Source organism: Schistocerca serialis, chromosome 11 (genome assembly GCF_023864345.2).
Source record: "Schistocerca serialis cubense isolate TAMUIC-IGC-003099 chromosome 11, iqSchSeri2.2, whole genome shotgun sequence".
In the NCBI taxonomy this organism is placed as follows: domain Eukaryota; kingdom Metazoa; phylum Arthropoda; class Insecta; order Orthoptera; family Acrididae; genus Schistocerca; species Schistocerca serialis.
This window is the reverse complement of record NC_064648.1, coordinates 187,622,521-187,645,421: the sequence shown is the minus strand read 5'-3', so window position 1 is coordinate 187,645,421 and position 22,901 is coordinate 187,622,521. Positions and strand designations below refer to the sequence as shown.

General features: G+C 40.6%; 2 protein-coding genes across 2 annotated transcripts in view; both read right to left on the bottom strand.

Moving 5' to 3' along the window:
• The window catches only part of LOC126427211 (E3 ubiquitin-protein ligase SIAH1-like), a 68,311-nt gene extending 56,808 nt beyond the window's left edge, over nucleotides 1–11,503 (bottom strand). The window contains exon 1 of the mRNA XM_050089445.1: nucleotides 10,092–11,503. Coding sequence (XP_049945402.1) covers nucleotides 10,092–10,355 — 264 coding nt within the window. The 5' untranslated portion in view covers nucleotides 10,356–11,503. The remainder of the gene's footprint in view (nucleotides 1–10,091) is intronic.
• The window catches only part of LOC126427210 (serine/arginine repetitive matrix protein 2-like), a 328,833-nt gene extending 317,130 nt beyond the window's left edge, over nucleotides 1–11,703 (bottom strand). The window contains exon 1 of the mRNA XM_050089442.1: nucleotides 11,497–11,703. The gene's annotated coding sequence lies outside the window, so the exon portion shown is untranslated. The remainder of the gene's footprint in view (nucleotides 1–11,496) is intronic.
• Between the last annotated feature and the right edge of the window lie 11,198 nt (nucleotides 11,704–22,901).

Genomic DNA, 22,901 nt, shown 5'->3' with positions numbered 1-22,901 from the left:
ATCAAGTTGCTACACTACATCGGGCAAAAGGGGATCCGACACTAAATTAGGGGGTATTTTGCAATTTGTCACTTCAGTGTACTACAGTATAATGAGAAACTGACTTTAACACACAAAATATGCTGTTTTGTCTGCTTGCACAGAAACAAAAGTGGCAGTAGTAATGCCTTTAATCAGCTTTAATATGTAAACTTAACACATTCAGTCAAGAAGTTCATTTTGTGCAATGTGTGAGACATTTACAGATGGAAATCTACAAAACATTAGGTACTCTCATGATGTGCTTAATGTGTGTGTACTCTTCATAACTAATTATGTTTCTGAACCCACATTTTATTTGGTGACTCAATCTAACCAACAATGTTAATTGTGCCAAACATTCTGCATTTGCAACCAATTTCTAAATGTAGTCCACTTCCCCTATGCTTAAATGCTTCACATCCTTACAAACAACCTGTCCTCAATTCTTCACCAGCACTAGCACACACAGAACCAAAATAAATTATTTCTCTTCACTCGCTGTTAAACACGACTTTTTGCAGAACCATGTATTTCGGAAAGTTGTTCTCTCCATCAAGATGATACATTAAGAAATCTTTTGGTTGACATGCACCTAAATGTACGGCCACACCAAGCCTCTTTCCATGTGCGTAATCGCAGATGCACAGGAATAAATGGGCATGCACAAAAATTTGTGGAAAGAGCACATGTACGTTCTTGTGTCCACACGTGGCCTCAACATGCAAGCAGTATGCTATGGATTCCCACCTTTGCCCGGAAGCTTGTACTGAGTTTATTGTGATGAAGAGGCCACAGGAAAGACATTGCAAAAATGACTGAAGATAAAGAAGTATCTAAATGACAGAGTACATAAATATGTGTTGCTCGTGGAAAGTTTCGGTAAAGAAGGAAATGTCCATATTAAAGCAGGCGGAAGATTCAATTTTCTGGTTGCATCAACATGGGCACATATTGGTTTACAGAGACTTTTGTCGTGAGTAATGATGTTCTGGGATAACCTACATCATGGCTGTACAACAAACAATACTGCTCACACAAATTATGAAGACGCATCCTGCCATTTGGCAGTTCTATAGTAAGCAATTTATTTTGTTTTTATCTGAAAGTGGCTTGTGTGTAAGCTGAAACTAGTAATCAAATAAGACAGCGATCTTGACTATCAAGGGTTTTCCCGAATCCACAGCTCCAGTTCTTTTAGGTCTGCAAGGAGTGTATTAAAACTGAAATCTGGTAAATAGTGCTTAACTTTCAGTAAAATGCTCAAGGGCAAATTACCTTAGTGCAAATCTTTTTTCCTTTGTGTTCATCGAATCAATCTAGCAGCTTCTACTGAATGAGTCAATACTCCATACAACAAATCCCATGATGGCGTATGTAAGTAGAGTTTGCTGAGCTGGAATTCCTACACATCTGAAGAATAACCTACACAAATTACACATACTGACAACACAGATATGTGTGACTGCTCTTTTCTGGGCAAAGAATATTACTGGGGAGTGCGCAGAACTGACCCAAAATAGGGTACCATAGGAGGTAGTGGAGTGAACGCAAGTGAAGTGGTTGGTTGGTTTGTGGGATTAAAGGGACCAGACTGCAACGGTCATCGGTCCCTTGTTTCAAAACTTAAAAACTACCACACAGAGTAAAAAAAACAGATAATAGAGACAACAGACAACACAGGACAAGAAAAACTCAGACAAAGAACAGACATAGCAAATTAAAATCACACGGAGTGTGGCGGTGGTTGGCCGACCATAGAATAAAAAAAGGAAAAGCCAACCACCGAGAACACATTAACAACTGTTTAAAACCGTAGGCCACAGGCCAGAATCAACACAAAACAATAAAATAAAACATAAACACTCATATTAAATGATAAAAACCCCCTGCCCGAATAAAACGTAAAACTAAGCCAGCCATAGCAGGGTCATCAGTTAAAAGGGCAGGGAGCGTATCAGGCAGCGCAAATGTCTGCCTGACCACAGCTAAAAGGGGGCAGGCCAGCAAAATGTGGGCCACTGTCAAAGCCGCCCCGCAGCGACACAGAGGAGGGTCCTCCCGACGCAGTAAGTAACTGTGTGTCAGCTGGGAGTGGCCAATGCGGAGCCTACAAAGGACGACTGAGTCCCTGTGGTTGGCTCGCATGGATGACCGCCACACAGTCATCGTCTCCTTAATGGCACGGAGTTTATTGGGCGTGATCCGATCGCGCCATTCAGCATCCCAAAGCGCAAAAACTTTTCGGCGGACGACTGCTCGCAAATCCGTCTCTGGGAGGCCAACGTCCAGAGATGGTTTACTGATAGCCTCTTTCGCCAGGCGGTCAACATTTTCATTTCCGGGTATCCCAACATGGCCCGGGGTCCAAACAAAGACCACAGAGCGGCCGCAACGGGCAAGAGTATGCACGGACTCCTGGATAGCCATCACCAGACGAGAACGAGGGAAACACTGGTCGAGAGCTCGGAAACCGCTCAGGGAATCGCTACAGATAACGAAGGACTCACCTGAGCAGGAGCGGATATACTCTAGGGCACGAAAGATGGCGACCAGCTCAGCAGTGTAAATGCTGCAGCCATCCGGCAAGGAACGTTGTTCGGAATGGTCCCCTAGTGTTAGCGCATAACCGACATGACCAGCAACCATCGAACCGTCAGTGTATACAACGCCTAGCCCTGATACGGGGCCAGGATGGAATAAAAGCGGCGGTGGAAGGCTTCTGGAGGGACTGAGTCCTTCGGGCCCTGTGCCAAGTCGAGCCGAAGGCAAGGGCGAGGAACACACCATGGGGGTGTACGTAAAGTGGCCCGGAAAGGAGGTGGAACAGTGAAAACCCTAAGCCCATAGATAAGCTCTTTGACGCAGACCGCGATCGTACAACCTGACCAGGGCCGACGTTCTGGCAGATGGACGACCGACTGCGGGAACAGGAGACGATAGTTTGGATGTCCGGGACAGCTAAAAACATGGACAGCATAAGCGGCCAGCAAACGTTGGCGCCGTAACCGCAGGGGAGTGACACCTGCCTCCACTAGTATGCTGTCCACAGGGCTGGTCCGGAAGGCACCAGTGGCAAGTCGTATTCCGCTGTGTAAGATTGGGTCCAGCACCCGCAACGCAGACGGGGATGCTGAGCCATAAGCCAGGCTCCCATAATCCAGACGAGACTGGATTAATGCCTGGTAGAGCCGTAACAGGGTAGATCGGTCGGCACCCCAGCTGGTGTGGCTCGAGCATCGCAGAGCATTTAGATGCCGCCAACACGCCTGTTTAAGCTGCCGAATATGAGGCATCAAATACTACACCCAAAAACCTGTGGGTCTCCACCACAGCAAGAAGTTCGCCGTCAAGAGAAAGCCGCGGCTCAGGATGGACCGTTCGGCGCCAGCAGAAATGCATAACTCGGGTCTTGGCAGCCGAAAACTGAAAACCATGCGCTACAGCCCAAGACTGCGCCTTGCGGATTGCGCCCTGTAGCTGACGTTCAGCAGCTGCAATGCCAATTGAGCTATAGTAAAGGCAGAAGTCGTCAGCATACAGGGAAGCGGAGACAGAACTTCCCACCGCTACAGCGAGACCGTTTATTGCAATTAAAAACAGACAGACACTGAGGACAGATGCCTGTGGTACCCCGTTCTCCTGGACTCGGGAGGAACTATGGGAGGCTGCGACTTAGACGCGGAAGGTACGATACGACAGAAAATTGCGGATAAAGATCGGCAGAGGGCCCCGAAGACTCCATGCATGAAGCGTAGAAAGGATGTGATGACGCCATGTCGTATCATAAGCCTTCCGCATGTCGAAAAAGACAGCGACCAGATGCTGACGGCGGGCAAAGGCAGTACAGATGGCCGACTCCAGACTCACCAGATTGTCGGCGGCAGAGCGGCCTTTACGGAACCTACCCTGAGACGGAGCCAGAAGGCCCCGAGACTCCAGTACCCAGTTCAACCGCTGGCTCACCATCCGTTCAAGCAACTTGCAAAGGACGTTGGTGAGGCTAATGGGACGGTAGCCGTCCACCTCCAAAGGGTTCTTCCCAGGTTTCAGAATGGGGATAACAATACTTTCCCTCCACTGCGACGGCAACTCACCCTCGACCCAAATGCGGTTGTAAAGGTCGAGGAGCCGTCGCTGGCAATCCACTGAAAGGTGTTTCAGCATCTGACAGTGGATGCTATCTGGCCCAGGAGCGGTATCAGGACAAGCGGTGAGGGCACTGCGAAATTCCGACTCACTGAATGGAAAATTGTAAGATTCAGGATGGTGGGTGCGAAAAGAAAGGCTCCGACGTTCCATCCGCTCTTTAATGGAGCAGAAGGCCAGTGGGTATTTGGAAGAAGCAGAACTCGGAGCAAAATGCTCTGCCAAGCTGTTGGCAATTTCATCGGAGTCTGTACAAACTGCTCCATTCAGTGAGAGCGCAGGGACGCTGACAGGGGTCCGATAGCCATACAGGCGTCGGATCTTGGCCCAGACCTGCGATGGAGAGACATGGAGGCCAATGGGGGACACATACCACTCCCAGCACTCCTCCTCGCTTTGGCGGATAAGGCGGCGGGCCCACGCACGCAGACGTTTGAAGGTAATGAGGTGTTCAATGCAAGGATGTCGCTTGTGACGCTGGAGCGCCCGCCGGCGATCTTTAATCGCTTCAGCGATCTCAGGCGACCATCAAGGCACAGTCCGCTGCCGAGAGGACCCAGAAGAACGGGGAATGGCAGATTCGGCGGCAGTAATGATGCCCGTGGTGACCGATTGAACCACCGCATCAATTCCATCATTAGAGAGAGGCTCAATAGCGGCAATGGTGGAAAACAAGTCCCAGTCAGCCTGATTCATTGCCCACCTGCAAGGGCGCCCAGAAGACTCACGCTGTTGCAGTGACAGAAAGATCGGAAAGTGGTCACTACCACACAGGTCGTCATGCATTCTCCATTGGACAGATGGTAAGAGGCTAGGGCTGCAGATCGAAAGGTCAATGGCAGATTACGTGCCATGCGCCACACTGAAGTGTGTGAAGGAACCATCATTTAACAGCGAAAGATCGAGCTGTGCCAATAAATGCTCAATGGTGGCGCCGGACAAAATGACCACCTCTACGCTCTAAGTTGGCGCGCAGCTCGTCATCAGACTGCAAAAGTAGGTCCCTATGGAAAATAACACCCTGGACCATATTTAAACTCTTATGTGGTGTGATGGTAACGTTAACATCCCCCAACTTGTCACAAGCAAGTAACCTGCGGGACTGGGCAGAGGGTGCCGTTTTTATCAAAACTGACCCAGAGCGCATTCTGGACAAGCCCTCCACCTCCCCAAACTTGCCCTCTAAATGCTCTACAAAGAACTGAGGCTTCACGGATACAAAGGATTCCCCATCAGCTCTGGTACAGACGAGATACCTGGGCGAATACTTGTCACTGTCATTCATTGCCTTTCGTACCTCCCAAGGTGTGACCAGGGAGGGGAATGATTTGGGGTCATAAACATTACCTTTAAAATGAGCCCTTGAACGCTTAGAGACTGCTGGCGGCTGGCCACCAGCGAGAGACGACGTACCATGCTTCACTGCGGGTCTTCCGCCCTGATGCCACCTACTCCGACCAAGAGCCCTCCCCACGGGTGCCACCCAGTCTCAGCAAGGACCATCTGGCAGGATGGCCATTGCCGGGAGTCCCGATGCCCCAGGGAGACGGGCATCTACTCCTTGACATACGTGGGGAGTTAACGGCGCAGGCATCAGTAGAGCGATCCCTGTGTTGTCAGGGGGCTACAACCAACAGGGTACATGGCGGCCCCACCACAACGGACTGGCTACCATGCTGGATGTTAGGTAACATGTGGTCCATGGTCGCCGTCAGTGCAGAAAGAGGCACTGCACAGTGCAAGGTGTAATCTACACGCAGGAACGTAGTCATGCCCAAGAGATGGAGAGCGGGCAGAACTGCAATTCAACGGCAAATAAGCTGGCGAAAGGTCTGATCGCAAGATGGACACAATGCACCAAGTAAGACGCCCTTCCCCAATCGGCTCGCTCTTCGGAAAATTTTGAGAGATGGAGGACAAACCCAACAGGGGACCATCACATAAGGCCGAAAAGTTTGAGACTCCTTTTAGTCGCCTCTTACGAAAGGCAGGAATACCGCGGGCCTATTCTAACCCCCGAACCCGCAGGGGGTCAAGTGAAGTGAATAAGCCTTTGTACTCCAACGTTAAGGACAGTGGAGATTATTCTTATAACAAAGATAGCAGTACTTAGTTTCACCACAAAAACTTGTACATGGTACTTTCATGAAAACAATTTAAGGAGTTAAAAAAATTGTGTCAAGTTGTTGAGAGACACACAAAGTAGTCTTGAGACTACTAGCTTCTGAATGCTTTTTTAAGCTATATCGCAACCCCCCCCCCCTCCCCGCTCCCCCACCCACAACTCTCTCTCTCTCTCTCTCTCTCTCTGCGCGCTCAATCTGCCGGCACAAGGTACAATGTCACCATACAAGTGTGTGTGTGTGTGTGTGTGTGTGTGTGTGTGTGTGTGTGTGTGTGTGTGTGTGTGTGTTTCTTGTGTACTTTTTATGTTGAAACAATAATAATGAAATGAAATGTCGTGTGGCTAGGGCCTCCCGTTAGGCAGGCTGGTCATCTGGTGCAAGACTTTTCAGTTGATGTCACAACGGCGACTTGTGTGTTGATGGGGATGAGATGATGATGATCAGGACAATGAAACACATAGTCCCTGAGCGGAGAAAATCTCCGACCCAGCCGGGAATCGAACCTAATGACTTCATCCGAAATACGAATCTCAGTTGCGATGAAAAAACTGATCTGAATAACTATAGTCGAGATGGTACAAGAAGATCCCTGGCAGCTCATAGTGCTGTTGCAAACTTCAAACTGTGAAGCACTGACAGCTGCGAGTCAAAAAATACCCATCAGAGCTGTGATGTCACTGAGGCATTGCCATAGAGATGTTTACAAAATTGTGTTACGTTATTGGTTGAGTTGGGCCCAGAGTCATTGGACATAAACAAATAATAAAAAATGAAGCAGATATTTCTTTACAAACAACAACAAACATTACAAAATTGTTAAGGCTTTCGTGGCCACTTGCTGACAAACTGTGAAGCCAATAGGCAGTTTGTCAACAACAAACATTCATTTGCAAAAGTAAAGTAGTGGTTATTCTTATCTAAAACAATCAGTATTGAAAGTGCAATTGATTGAGAATGGTTGCAAATATTAAGAATGTATTTTTTTCCTTATTTTCACCAAGCTGTTCTCATGATGCCACATCTGCAGTGTACCATATTTATTATGGGAGTTAGTGGTGCACTTTAGATTAGATTTACTTTCATTCCAATAGATCTGTAGTGAGGTGGTCCTCCAGAATGTAGAACGTGCCAGGAAAACAATAATAATACATGACAAAAATTTATAACTGAAACAAATAAGGTAATGTACTTCTGACGGGTCCCAAGTGGAATGATCGTCATTTTTTTAATGAACACTATATGGAAGAATCATTTTACGAACACTTATTTACTAAAATCACATTAATACACTGAACTTAAAATTAAAAAAATCTTTTATTTATAAAGTAATAAACATATAATAGAGCTACTACAATATTTATTTACAATGAACACATTCAGTTGGTTATACTGAGAAAATCATCAAGGGAGTAGGAGGAGTTGGCCACCAATAAATCCTTTAGTCTTCTCTTAAACTGAATTTCATTGCTTGTTAAGCTTTTAATGGCTGATGGCAAGTTCTTGAAAATGTGTGTTCCTGAATAATGCACACCTTTTTGTACAAGAGTAAGTGACATAAAATCTTTGTGAAGATTATTCTTATTTCTAGTATTGATTCCATGAGCTGAACTGTTGGTTTGAAAAAGTGATATATTTATAATGACAAATTTCATTAAGGAACAAATATATTGGGAAGTGGTAGTTAGTAACCCCAGTTACCTAAACAGGCTTCTGCAGGATGTTCTTGCGTTCACACCACATATAAGTCTTATTACACACTTTTGTACCCAGAAAACTTTAGCTTGGCTTGATGAATTACCCTAAAAAAATAATCCCATATGACATTATGGAATGAAAGTAAGCATACTATGCCAGCTTTATCATTTTCATATCCCCCATGGGAAGCGTCCGATCCCGCCCATCTGCTTTAACCCATGACGTCACAAATATGGCGGAAACGACCATAAACCACGATTCCAATATGGCACATATAAAGTCGTTACGTACACATTATGAGGACGAAAATCATCGAAAACCAAACACACAAATATAAACAAATTTAGACACTCACCCCCATACAAAACCACACAAGACGAAAAGAAAACGTCATCACAAAACTTTCCAAATACCACTAAACACAATATCATCTGGAATCAGACACTTCCCTTGACCTACATAGCACAACAACAGCTCCCGATCCCATAAATTAGGATCAAATACTTCCCTTGGCCTATATAGCTCAGAAACATCTCCCGATACCAATACCAACATACACAGCCACACATTGGGATCGAACACTTCCCTTGACCTGCGCACTGTTAATTTTATCCGTCATATCCATTTCTGAACAAAAACAACAACTGATTAATTTTACTAATATTACCACACGACGTACAGCGAACAACACTAAATTAACCTTCACACAAAATCGTTAACTCACTGAAACGAATTCCACTACAAACACAGCCGACACTAACAGTTCTGGATAATGAGCAAAAGCAAACTGATTCCATTACACCACACAAACGAAAACCCGGAACATACCAACAGAGAGCACAACAAACCACAACACGACATCTACAAACACGCCACACTCACAAACCAAATTCCGCGCCATCATGACGTCACACACGACAACACCCTTACGTCACGGGTCAAAGCCGATGCGTGGGATCGGACACTTCTGTCGACCCCCTCTATGTCTGGCAATTCACATTGCAAACAGAGATTAGTTAAGACGCTTCAGGAGTTCTGCGGTGAGCTGCTCCCAGTTGAATTTATTATCAAGCTGTAATCCCAAGAATTTAACACTGCTTATCAGCGTGTGTTGGGCATATACTCATGGGACACCCCTTACAAGTTCTGAAGTGCATGTAGTGTGTTTTTACACAGTTTAGTGGCAAAGAATTGGCTAGGAACCAGTGATTAATGTCCACAAATATTTTTTTAGCCGATCATTCTAAGACTACACTTGATTTGCAATTTATTGGTATGTTTGTATCATCAGCAAACTAAACAAATTTCATTAAGTCTTCTTGAGGACACTAATTTCAAACCTTGTGGATTACAACAATGGAGATAATAGTAAAATAACAACTACTTCTTCTTATTGCCACCATTGAAAATGCATATGCTAGAAAGCCACTATTAAGTTAAGTGTACTTGGCAGATCCTGAACATACATACTTAATTCCCAAGTATTAATCCCAGTTATGTTTTACACACCAGGACTATTCAAAAACTAATGCAATTTTTACGTGCAATTAGTTACAAACCTCAGTAACTTATTATTCACAAGAAATAAAATTTTGTGTACTCTAGACCAAACCAAAGAAACAAAAAACCTAGAAGTACATTCTGTAAAATATGCTAAATGTGACATCTGAAATATAAATTGTTCAGTGAACATAAGAAGTCTGATAGTCAGGATAAGTGATCACTGCAAACAGCTGTGCTTTATCCATGCTAGTCATTAAAGACTGCAGTGAGTAACAAATACATTCAAATCATCTGACAGCCCTACAAACAAACTCGTGGGACATGTCCACATCTAGTATTTCACCTTCATATCATGCATCTACATTGTGGGGATACTCATGCTTTTTAAAATAAACTTAATAGGTAAGGATAGCAAATTGCACGAATGCATGCATGCAGACATCCACACACCTAATCGTTTCGTGTAAGTTGCTTTTGCCCACAAGGGGACCAGTAAAAAATATGGTACATACATTCATAACAAGTGTTCTGGCTGAAGAGGACAAAAAATAAGTCCAATTGGAAACAGTATAGTATAATCAATGTTTAAACCATATTTACCTTTTCCATTGCAAGATTGCGGATGTTGCCAAGTGGGCCACGGCATGTGGGGCAGCAAGTGAGTTTCGGGCGACATTGGGAACAAACCAGGTGACCCGACTGGCACTGCAGGATGGGAGGCAGTACATAGTCAAAGCAGACTGGGCACTCAAACAGGGAAGCTAAGTCTGCAGATAGCGTAGCTGCTGATGAACTCGCCCCAGCCCCCCCAGAGGATGAGGGCCCACCTCTACTACCTCCTCCAGACTTAAGTGCTAGGGACATTCTGTTGGCAGGTCTCTTGAAACGACTGTGCTGTGTTTTCGGCAGCGTAGTCAGCTGCTTTGGTCTTCCTCCTATGTGGTGGCTGCTTTGATCTTCCTCCAGTGCTGAATCCGTTTCGTCTTCGTCCAGTGCAGTGATTATGTGATCTTCCTCCAGTGCAACAAATTTATGATCTCCTATTGCTGAATGTCCTTCAGTCCTATTCTTCTGGTCTGAAGCTTCCTTGCTACAGGCTGCAAGATGATTATCTCTGCAGATGATTTACTGCTCACACAATAATACTGCCCTAATTCACACACACATACAAGCTATGAAACTTTCAATCAACAGGAAACTTTATCCTCCACAATATTATTCCCCCACTATTGTAATTGCGAATTCAAATTACTGCTAATTAACAACTTTCTTTGCACTATTAAGCTTAGGCCTAACCAAGGTAACAAATAACGCACCTGATAAATTTCCCAGTTATGTTTCAAAGGAAGAAGGCATTTACTCGAAATACATAAATCAAGCTACCAAAGCGATAAACAGAACCGTAGACTTTCCCGGGGTCATACTAATTGACAGATTACGATTTTTTTTTTACTGCACATGGATATTTCGATGTTTGTTTTTATTAGGCGGAATGGCTATACCAACACTTAACGTAAAAAGGAAATTCGCAATTTTTCTACGAAGCTATGTTTGCCTCTATATTTCTTTATTATTTTTCAAATGGCTTTCTTTAATTTTTTTGGAAGTGTCATACACTGTGTCTAAAATTACAAACCAAAGTACGTCACGCCTCTTGTTAGGCTAACTAGTTTGGACACGAGCTGTATTGATCACAGTGTTAGTCCAAGAACTGCGCCTAAAACAACGGCAGCGTATTTCATCGCGTAACGTGGGCTGTAATGTGTTACTTTGTCCTGCGACAGCATCGTCCGCATAAAGAAAACCTATGCCAATGACGGTAATACACACGCCTTTATATTCAATATCACTGCGCCTGATACACTATTTGTTATGGTGATTAAATGAACAATATGGGTATAATCCTCCGAGGCAACAGTGAAGCGTGCGAAAAACTCATGTGAGAACGCCTTGGTTAATAAAATATATGTATGTCATTTTTACACAGGCTCTACGACTATTTTACCTAATAGTATTTCGCAACAGTGTGTTGCGTGTGGACACTCCGTGGATGCTGTCTCAGAATTCCTAATCCTAAATGTGTATTAAAAAGCACAACAAATACTATAATATGAGGGGGGGCGGCTGCCCAACGAAGCACAACTATCAAGAGTTTAATTACGTCAATCTTTTACTTCCTGCACCGAATACAGGCGTCCATTACGTGCGAATGCAGTCCAGAGACGTTCGATAGAGATATTGCACACCACAGCCTAAAAAATGTTTCTTGTTGAAAATATAAGTGAATGAAGTTAGGTGTGGAAGACAGAACCATTAGAGATCATTCAATAAATTATTGTCTTCAGTTAAACATTGATTTAATAAATGGTATAGATGTATTCGGTCAGAACCTACACTATGTGAATATTATATTCAATATCGCTGATACTACCGATATGAAGTGCGCGACTTCCGCCAACACATGCTCATAAGCTCATTGCTCCTACATCACAGCCGGGAAAAGAAAGCAGAAGTGTCTTCGAGCCGGTTATTATGCAACATAATAAACAATGACGAAAGGAGAAAGTCAAGAAAAACCAAAACTTATAGTGCAAAAGCGAGCCTATATCCAGAAAAAACACATTTAAGAGCTTGGAAATTACAAATACTACGTCAAAAGTTGCAACATGCCACTCATTACACTCAGTTGTTGCTCATGGTGAAATTCCGTCATGTAGACGTACCGGGTGAAAATTAGCTGTATGATTTACTATATTGTATAAATACGGTACTATTTTTCTGACATGTAATTTTAACCTCCCAGGCCCCTTTATATAAATAGCAAACTGTGCTTTTGGGAAGAATGGTAAGTAAGCAGCAAATCATGTCAATGCAGCGCCCTTCAGAGTAAATAAGAGTTGGATTACACATTAATTTCAACCACTGACACTTCGTTAGTGATAAAGTAAGTACAGCAAGCACAGCTAAAATCAGTAGTAAGTTCACTGATGACCTTCGACAGGTTTAATAATTTGTGATTAAAACAACTTGACATTAACGTAGATGTAATTTGCTTACTGTAAATTGCCAGTCAGTAATCACATACCATCTGTACATTTCTGGACTTATAGCATTAAGAAGATACTGACATCTGCTAAACCAATACTAAGCTTCTGAAGGTGACAATTTGCCAAAACTGGTAAAGCCTAGTAAAAATATGATTTAAATTTATTCAGAAAGAAACCGAACACCAGAAATTATTGTCTATTCATAAAATTCGTCTTTTGTCGTATGTTTTTAATTCTTTGTAAGTTCAGAGAGAAATTTTTGAAGGGATTAATAAAAATTTTCTTGTATGTAAAATAGACTCGTACATTAAAAGACAAAGTGGAATGTGCTATACAGTAATGTAAAGGCGTCATGAGCCCAAATTTTAGTTTTAACACCACATTGCTTCTACTAGGCATCACTGTTGGAAGTGATAGCCTACATCCTTGACTTTATATAGCTGGTGCCAGTTCAACAAACATTGGGAAAATTGCTACAGTGTGGGAATTGACTGCAGTATTTTTTAATTGGTTTGATGCCCATTTGCCTCTAAGCCAACCTGGTTTGCAGCAGGCACGTGCAGAGCTCCCAGTGAAAGTTAACATTTCAATACTGGAAAGAAATTCGGTAGAATTTCACCATTTTCATAATCTGTTAATGGAATATTCTAATAATGTCTGTCAGTGGAAAATACAGGGTGAATATAATATATGTAGGAAGATATATCACTGCACAATAATTGAGAGATAGTGGGCAATGGACAATGAACTGCTTAATGTTGAGGTATTGCAGCCTGGTTAATTACGTGTCAACTGTCCCATGTCTCTTCTGTTTCGTGAGCAATAATATAGCATCATATCCATACCAGTAAAGAAATGCTTCTATTGTAGCTCAAAAAATGTGAATATGTTCCTGTTTATTTAGAAGACTGACTGAAAATTGGGGTCTCAGTTGCCTTATTCTACCTTCCTCAGCATCTTTAAAAATTTTCACAATTTTTTTAAGCAAACATATTCACACTTGTTTTAACACACAACTCCCCTCTAACTTACAAGCTCCCCTAACTGTAACTTGCTCACACCTGCTAGTCCATCGCTCATGTCACTCATACCAGCACCTGTCCACTCGCAGTTGCTCTTTCTCACTCACTCATTCATTCAGCCCAACTCATTGTCATTATCTCTCTGTCATTGTCTTCTGTGTCACAGCCACAATTTCCTCCATTCAGTCCTACTGCTACCATACCCTCTCACTGTCACTGCTTCTCTCTTGCTCTCTCTCACTGTTCATTCCTTCCTTCATACTGATGCTGCCCCTTCTCTGTCACTATCTCTCTCTTCCTCATTGTTATGGTCATATACTCTATCTTTCACTATCACTTTCTCTCTATTCCCCCACCCCTGGCATTCTACATCTACATGTATATTCTGCAACCCACTGTGAGGTGCATGGCAGAGGATACATCCCATTGTACAAGTTATTAGGGTTTCATCCTATTCCATTCTCATGTGAAGCATGAGAAGAATGATTGTCTGAATGCCTCTGTGCAAGCAGTAATTATTCTAATCTTATCCTCACAGTCCATATGTGAGCGATACATGGGGACTTGTAGTATATTCCTAGAGTAATCATTTAAAGCCAGATCTTGAAACTTTTTTAACAGAGTTGCTCAGAATAGTTTACGTCCATCTTCAAGAGTCTTCAAGTTTAGCTCCTTCAGTATCTCTGTGACACTTTGTCATGGATTAAACAAACCTGTGACCATTTGTGCTGCCCTACTTTTTATATGTTCAATATCGGCTGTTAGTCCCACACACGTGAACAATATTTTAGAATCGGTCACACAAGTGATTTTAAGCAATCACCTTTGTAGACTAATTGTACAAACCGATGTCTACCATTTACTTTACCCACAACTGAACCACTATGATCATTCCATTTCATATACCTACAAGGTATTACATCCAAGTGTTTGTATGAGTTGGCCAATTCCAATAGTGACTCGTTGCTGTTATAGAATACAGCATTTTTCTTTTTATTTTGTGAAGTGCACAGTTATACATTTCTGAACATTTAGAGCAAGTTCCTAATCTCTCCACCACACTAAAGTCTTACCAAGATGTGGCTGAATATTATGCAGCTTCTTTCCCATAGTACTTCATTATAGATAACTGCACCATCTGCAAAATGCCTGGTTTTACTATTAATATTGTCTGCAAGGTCATTAATTTACAACATGAACAGCAAGTGTCCCAGCGTACTTCCCTGGGGCACACCCGAAGTTACTTCTGCATCTGACGATGAATCTCCATCCAATATAACATGTGACATCCTCCCTACGAAAAAGTCCTCGGTCCAGTCACAAATTTCACTTGATACCTCATACGATTGTACTTTTGACAATAAGTGTAGGTGCAGTACGGAGTCAAATGCTTTTCAGAAATCAAGAAGTACTGCATCTATCTGGTTGCCTTGGTCCAAAGCTTTCAGTGTGTCATGTGAGAAAAGTGCGAGTTGGGTTTCATATGATCGACATTTTGAAATCAGTGCTGATTGGCATTAAGGAGGTCATTCTGTTCTATGTACCTCATTATATTTGAGCTCAGGATATATTCTAAGATTCTACAACAAGTCAGTGTCAGGGATATTGGATGGTAGTTTTGTGGATCACTTCTCCTTCACTCTTTTCCCAACACTATTCTGTCACTGACAGCTATGTTCCACTGCCACTGTGTCCCCCTCTTTCTCTCGAACTGTCATTGTCTCTTTTGCTCTTTCTATAACACTGCCATCATCCACATCTTCCAGTATTTATTACTTTTCTGTCTCTTTACCACTGCCATTGTCCTCTTCTCATTCTGCATAAAAAAGTGCAAATACATTTGCTTGCGAAAATTTTTAAATGTACTGAGGTAGGTAGAATAAGGCAGCTAATATCCCACTTTTCAGTCAGTCTTTTAAATCAAAAGGAACACATTCACACTTTTTGTTCTCTGATAGAAGCATTTTTCTGCTGGTTTCCTTCTTTTGCCTACTGCAGCAGGGCCTGTAACTCATACGAAAAGAAACGTATTGGTCAGTAAAATTCAGGTAGTTTACTTATGTGAAACTGAAATAACACAAATCTAATTTTGCACCTCAGACCATATTTTATGTACAAAAAATTTCACATGTGCTTCAGTACTACAGCATGGAATTTCCAGATAATAATGGAAACACTTTAGAGCATATTTCTTTGTGTTATATCACTTTATAATCTGTGTTTCCACCCATATTTTACATGTAGTAGGGTAACGTTCAACCCCTGTATCATGGAAACATAAAGATATCAAGAAAATTTGCAAGGTTGTTCGAGATCGGAATTTTAGGAGTATGTTGTAAAAACTTCAGTCACTTGCTGTGCATAACTGTCTTGGAGTCCTGAGCTTCCATAAGACAGATGAGGCTTCATTAGCATAAACATATGCCTGTAATTGGAAGGACATGAATGATTAAATATTAAAATGGCCCACATGGTGATTCACATAAACCTGGATGAGTCAGGGTCTATAATTATGAAAGTAACACCATTGCTAAAACTGCATTAGCAATTGACTATCATTCAACATCTATGCCTATAGTCTGCAAGCCGCTGTGAGGTGCATGGCAGAGGTTACGTCCCATTGTACCAATTGTTAGTATTTCTTCCTGTTCCATTCACATATGGAGGTGGGAAGAATGGTTCATTGAACGCCTCTGTACATGCACTAATTATTCTAATCTTGCCCTCATGATCCCTGTGTGAGCAATTCATTGGGGGGGGGGGGGGGGGGGGGGGGGTGTTGTAGTATATTCCTAGAGTAATCATTTAAAGCCAGTTCTTGAAACTTTGTTGACAGACTTTCTCAGGATAGATTATGTCTATCTTCAGGAGTCTTCCAGTTCAGTTCCTTCAGTATCTCTGTGATGTCCTCCCACAGATTAAACAAACCTATGACCATTCGTGCCAACCTTCTCTGTATACACTCAATATCCCCTGTTAGTCCCTTCTGCTGTACCAGTAAGCTGTTTGTTACCCTCAGTATTTTTAATGAGAGTGCTGCTCCTCTGAAAAAATCTGTCTTTTTGTCAGTTATATTAAACAGATAAATGTTCACCTCCTACCATCTTGACTCTTTAGGTTCCTGGATGACTTTTTTGGCATGTTTTCTTCCAAATGCCCCCATTCTCTCATTCCATTTCATTCTCTTGTCTTTTGTGCTCTTAATCTCAACCCTGTAATGAGTTTATACGTGCATTTAAATCCATATTCCGGAAACTGCTGTGAAGTGCATGGCAGAGGGTATTTCCCATTATATCATATTTTATGTTTCTTTCCATTTTATTCATGTCATGCGCTGTGAATCCCTGCAGCAGAGTGCAGTATTTCATGCCTAAAGTAGCCTACTTTGGAGATATGCATTCAATCTTCAGTTATGGGGCATGGCTAGAATGACTGTTTAAATGCATCTGTACATGCTGCATTTATGCTAATGTCATCTTCATGTTTCCTCGAGAGCGGTCCTTAGAACTTTTTAAGTAGGTACTCTTCAATAATCTGCCAATTCAGAGCTTCCAGCATTTCCAGGACTCTCTTCCTGTGGGTCAGACAGACATGTGACCATTGAAGCTCCCTTTCTTTGTACACATTCAATATTACTTCTTTGTCGCATGTGATATGAGTCCCATACTTGACTCTACATTCATCCCTAACTGGTTCACACCCACTCTGCAGAGGCTTAGAACGTTAGTTATGATTTACTATGATAATGGGTCAAGGCACCACTTATGGTCATCTTAAGGACAATTCAATGTAGGCTATATGTTTACTACAGGAAAAAAGTTTACACATTTCTTTAAAAAAAAATCATATGTATCATTTCCTCACTTTTGGTCACTTCATATTATAATAAAACTGGGGCTTTAAATAATTGTAGAACCAATTTGCTAGGAAGTACTTTGTTGTTTGTCCGCCCTTCGTGGTCTCGCGGTAGCGTTCTCGCTTCCCGAGCACGGGGTCCCGGGTTCGATTCCCGGCGGGGTCAGGGATTTTTCCTGCCTCGAGATGACTGGGTGTTGTTGTGTCGTCTTCATCATCATCATTCATCCCCATTATGGTCGGAGGAAGGCAACGGCAAACCACCTCCATTAGGACCTTGCCTAGTAAGGCGGTGTGGGTTTCCCGCATCGTTCCCCTACACTCTGTAAAGAAGCATGGGACTTCATTTCATTTTTCATACTTTGTTCTATATACAAGCACATAATAAAACAAACATGCATAAAGTAAATAAATGTGACAGTAATTGAATGGAACAGAAAAACAATCAACAAAAAGTGTTGTAATGTTTGGCACAGAAACAATCTATGATTAATTTCCCTTTAGAATCCAGAAGAAAGTTTCATCCACATTAAAATCTCTGTACGGTAATTTAACATGTCGTTGTCAGTAGAGTTTTAGGTATTTCCTCGCCAGTTCATTTTTTCCCCTTGTAACAGATGATCTGGCTCCATTAACATTCAGCATCTTTTTGTGACAAAACTTTGTCTCTCTTAAGAAAGCCATGATATCACACTTTTCCAGGCTGTTTGTTTGCAATGCAGCCTTAGAACTTCAGAAATCTGTCTTTTTCAATAACGTTTTGCACATTTACATAGAGAATTGTCTTAGTAACTCTAAATCCCATGTTGGAACAACCTAGATCCAAGTCCATTTTTTTTCTCCTAAGATGAACTGTGAGCCACAGCTTGTGGAGATAGCTTAGAAATTTTATCTCTTAATGTTGTTGGAGTATTATTCACTTGCTTGCAGTAGCAACTTTCATTCCTTCAACAATAGCCTCTAGTGCATTTTTAACTTTTCATGAAGAATACTGAAATTTCCTTAGCTGACCCTGAGCAAAAAAAAAAGTTATATTTTCATAATTTGTGATGTATATTTTTCTCTTTTACGAGGATTAAGATTGATTAATTGAGTGATTTATTCATCCATAAAACAATACATATTGGAAGTATGCCAACAAATGTTTGAACACTTTTTCTTATTAAAATAAACATGTTTCTTAGAGTAATTATAGCTCCTATGCTTAGTCCTACTTTTCTAATTATGTCATAAAATTGTTATATATTACAATATTCATGAACATTATGTTATTATCTATAGTTATTTTAATATTCATTTTCAGTGTAATAGCTGATATTTGGTAAATTTTGTTTTTGCATTTGGCTAAAAGTGTAGGGATCATTTACATCCTTTATTTCTTTTGACAGTCTGTTGTACAGTTTTATTTCATGGTATAACACACTAATTTGAGTTTTTGTAAATAATGTCTGGATTTGGTTCCGTGGTATGTATTGTGCTATTTGTGATGTATAGATTAAGATTTTTTGTGATATACCTCATGTTGTGATAGACATATTCACATGGAAACGAAATTTCTAGTGTGCCCTGTGACTACTATTCCAATAGCTCTTTTGACTATCTTGAAAATAGTCTGTATGTTCCCCAGCACTTATTCACCAAAACATTACCATTTCGAATCTGGTAAGTGTTTTACTACCGATCTTTTAGAAATATATGAGATTTTAACTCTTTGCACCCAGTTTTCCAAATGTGACTTAAACCAATTTTTTGGCGATACCCCTTATTCCTAATAGTTCTAGTTTGTGTAAAAAAATTCTGTGGTCAGCTGTGTCAATTGCTTTGCCTTTGATAGATAAAAAAATTTAAAAAAAATGCTTGTTGCATTCTTGCCCATGTCTAGTGACAGTGTACTTCTCGTGCACCTGAAACCATATTGTTCATTGTAGAGAAGGTTGTATTTACTCACATAATTCATTAGTCTATTTTTCCTTGTGGTTTCTATTGTTTTGGAAATGCAAAATAACAAAGAAATTAATCCATGGTTCTGTGCTTTCTTTCTGCATCACCATTTTTTAGTATTAGTATTACTTTTGCTTGATTAAATTATACAAATGGATAGAGAAAAAATGTACTCACCAAGCTGTGGCAGAACACACATAAAAGACCGTTGTGATTTGCAAGATTTTGGAGCCGGAGGCTCCTTCTTCAGGTAGAAGGGTTGAAGGGGGAGGAAGACGGATGAAGAAAAAGGACTGGAGAGGTCTAGGAAAGGGGGTAGATTTCGGGAAAGTCACCCAGAACTGTGGGTCAGGGGAGACTTACCGTACGGATGAGAAGGAAAGACTCAAATCACAACAGTATTTTATGTGTTTATTCTGCTGCCACTTGGTAAGTAGATTTTTTCTCTATCCATTTAAATAATTTTATCAATAATTGATTGTTTTAGTTGTTTTGCTTTGTGAAGGTATTCAGGAAAGCAGCCAGACCTGAGGCACTCATTAATTATTACTATCAATGGGGTTTTACGTTGTTTATACATCTCTTAAGGGCACTGACTGAGATCTAATCTAACCTTGTAGATTTTTTATTGTTTAATTGGTGTATTGCCTGTGATACCTCTTTCTCTGTCGTTGTAAAGAGCACCATTGAGTGTGGTGAGTGGTCCTGGTGGTGTAGAACATATATGTCTGAAAATTCCTCTTGCAGTTTCTTAGCAATGTCCCTGAAGTATTCATTCACTGTGGTTGCTAGTCCCTTTAGCTTGCTGATTTGAACATCGTTGCCTTTAACCTGTGTTTCCAGATGTTTTTGTCCAACATTTGCTGTCTCCTGTTTGATAATGTTCCAGATTTTTTTACTTTTGTTTTCTGTCTTAAGTAACATTTTACTATTTGTCATTTTTTTCCCCCTAGCAATGCCTTTCTATCAGTTCTCCTGTAATTTTTGTAAAATTCTGAAAAGGCTGGGTCAGTCTGGCTATTATTGATGAATGTGAGATGCCTTAGAGTTTCAGAGGATTTTTTGATACCTCTCATCACCCATACATTTTTTTCTTGAAACTCCAATGGAATGCAGTGTCAAATTTTAGCTTAAATACTCTTATGAACTTATCAAACATTTTGTTTATGTTCATTTCTGCACACTCTTCCTCCCACCCTTCAAGTTGTAACTGGGATGAGAACTGACATAGGTTTGATTCTGGGAAGAGCCTTGTGTTAGCTCTGATTGAGTTTTAGAAAAAGAAAAAAAAGGCCATATTACCACTGCGACCTCTCTACAAATAGAATACAATTAATTTTTTTGACATGCTGTTTTCTCTTATTTTAACCTGATAATTCATAATGTTTGTTTCACTTAATGCTATAAGATCTCTTCTAATTTTAAATGTAATAACTTTTTTCATGGAAATTCTACAATAGGAACATGCCAGGTCACATATTAATGCAAAATATACAATTTCATTTTCCTCACACCAATGTCAATGATAGAAACAATAGTACTATCAAGTGTTTGTAATGCTAATTGTAGTTGTAATTGCTCAGGCAAGATTATTGATTAGGTCTATCTTGGTATAAACATTCTACATATATCTTAAATAAGCCTTCTTAAATAAAATTAGCCTACTTAGCTGACCAAATCTGTATTATAGATGTTTTATATATATTTTTAAAAGTGACCAGAACAGGAAACATTATTGTGTCTACTTATGACCACAAGTGTGGTATAACGGGGAACCAGAAATGTGATGGCATGTTTTTTGGTTTACCATATTTAACTGTAATACTTAATCATACCTCACAACAATTACATTTCTTCTGGTATTTTATTTAAATGTGTAGAATATGAAAAACTTATTATGCATTGCTTAAATAAAAACTCTATGAAACTCAACTTGTTCAACACAGACATTTTCACAAAATTTTGTCTCCAAACAAGAACAAACAAAGAATATCTATATCTAATTGAATAGCACACTTCATATTGTTTGTAATAAGCTATTGTAAGGTTGGCTGATATTCAAAAGAAGTTTAAAAATACACTAATTACATTAAAGTGGCCATAGGTGGGGAAGTGGCTGAAACTGAGCCTTTACCCAATATAAAAATTATGAATCAGACAATGCTAGTTACATCAAGTTAAAGAGTAAATAAATCATGTTAGCAAAATATAAGGTGAATGAAGATTACATCAGTAAGTCCCACAAAAAGTGTAAACTGGTTTGAATGTTGTAAAGTCTGAAGTGGGGAGAAGCAAGGATTATAAAAATGATGACTTTAAAGTTAATATCACATCAGATGAATTCAATGCCTATTTTGTTAATGCTTGTGACGCAAGTTCCTCTACAGTAACTGAATCAAATTATAAATATGATCAGGATCCAAAAGATGCTGTCTTTTTCCTACAACATTTTGAACACATTTGTCCTACAAATGAATGGAAAGATGCTAAGTAAGTGGTATCATGAAATCAGCTGCAAAATTAAGAGCTCAACAGCAGAAGACATTTATGATTTATCCGATTTTGTTATTAAGAAAATAGGAGACATAATAGCATACCCATCCTGTTTACCTGTAAACTTAATACTTATTAGTGGTTGTTTCCCAGCAAGGAGATAAGTCATGTCCAAGTAACTATCGGCCAGTTTCTCTAATACCCATTCTATCAAAAGCAAGAATACTGCATGTGACTCCAAATCCATAAGCATCTGTCTGTTAACAACATTCTTAGTGATTCTCAATATGGATTAAGACCAGAATTATCGCCTGTGAAAGCAGTGGAAAATGTTTCCTTCACTTTGTCTGCATTCAAATCCAAACTTTCTGTAAATGCCACACTCCTAGACTGAGTAAAGCTTTTGATTCTGACAGCCTCAGCATTCTATAGCAAAAGCTTCACTTTTATGGTTTTAAAGGTAAATTACTATCTTTATCATCGTGTCTGAATGAGATAAAATAAATTGTACAATTCAACAAAAAGAAACCAGACACCCTGGGTGTCATGTGAGGTGTCCCACAAAGTTCTCTGTTTGGGCCTTTGCTTTTAATACTTTATGTAAATGATTTGCCCAATATGATGCCATATGAGTCTATATTATATGCAAATGACACCACCTTTGTTACAGTTGATATAGCCTCAGACACACACAAGCAGAAAAGTGCAGGACAACTAATATCCATTATATGGTTCAGAGTAAATGAATTACAAATTAACAACTCTAAACCTGTAAATATTCTTTTTAGAACTATAGTGCCTCCGTTAAGATTCTTGGAATTCATCTTGATCCAGAATTAACTTTGGAAACTCAATTTAACTATGTAGCTCGAGTCACCTACCTGCTAAGTAAACTTAGGACTTGGGTGACTGACAAGCTACTGGTGAACTCTTATTATGCTTTATTATGGTTTTTTTTCACAGCCACCTTGTGTATGCAGTACTGTTATGGGGCAATTCCCCTGCAGCAAAAATAATTTTTCTCTGGCATGAAAAGGCCATAGGTGCATTGC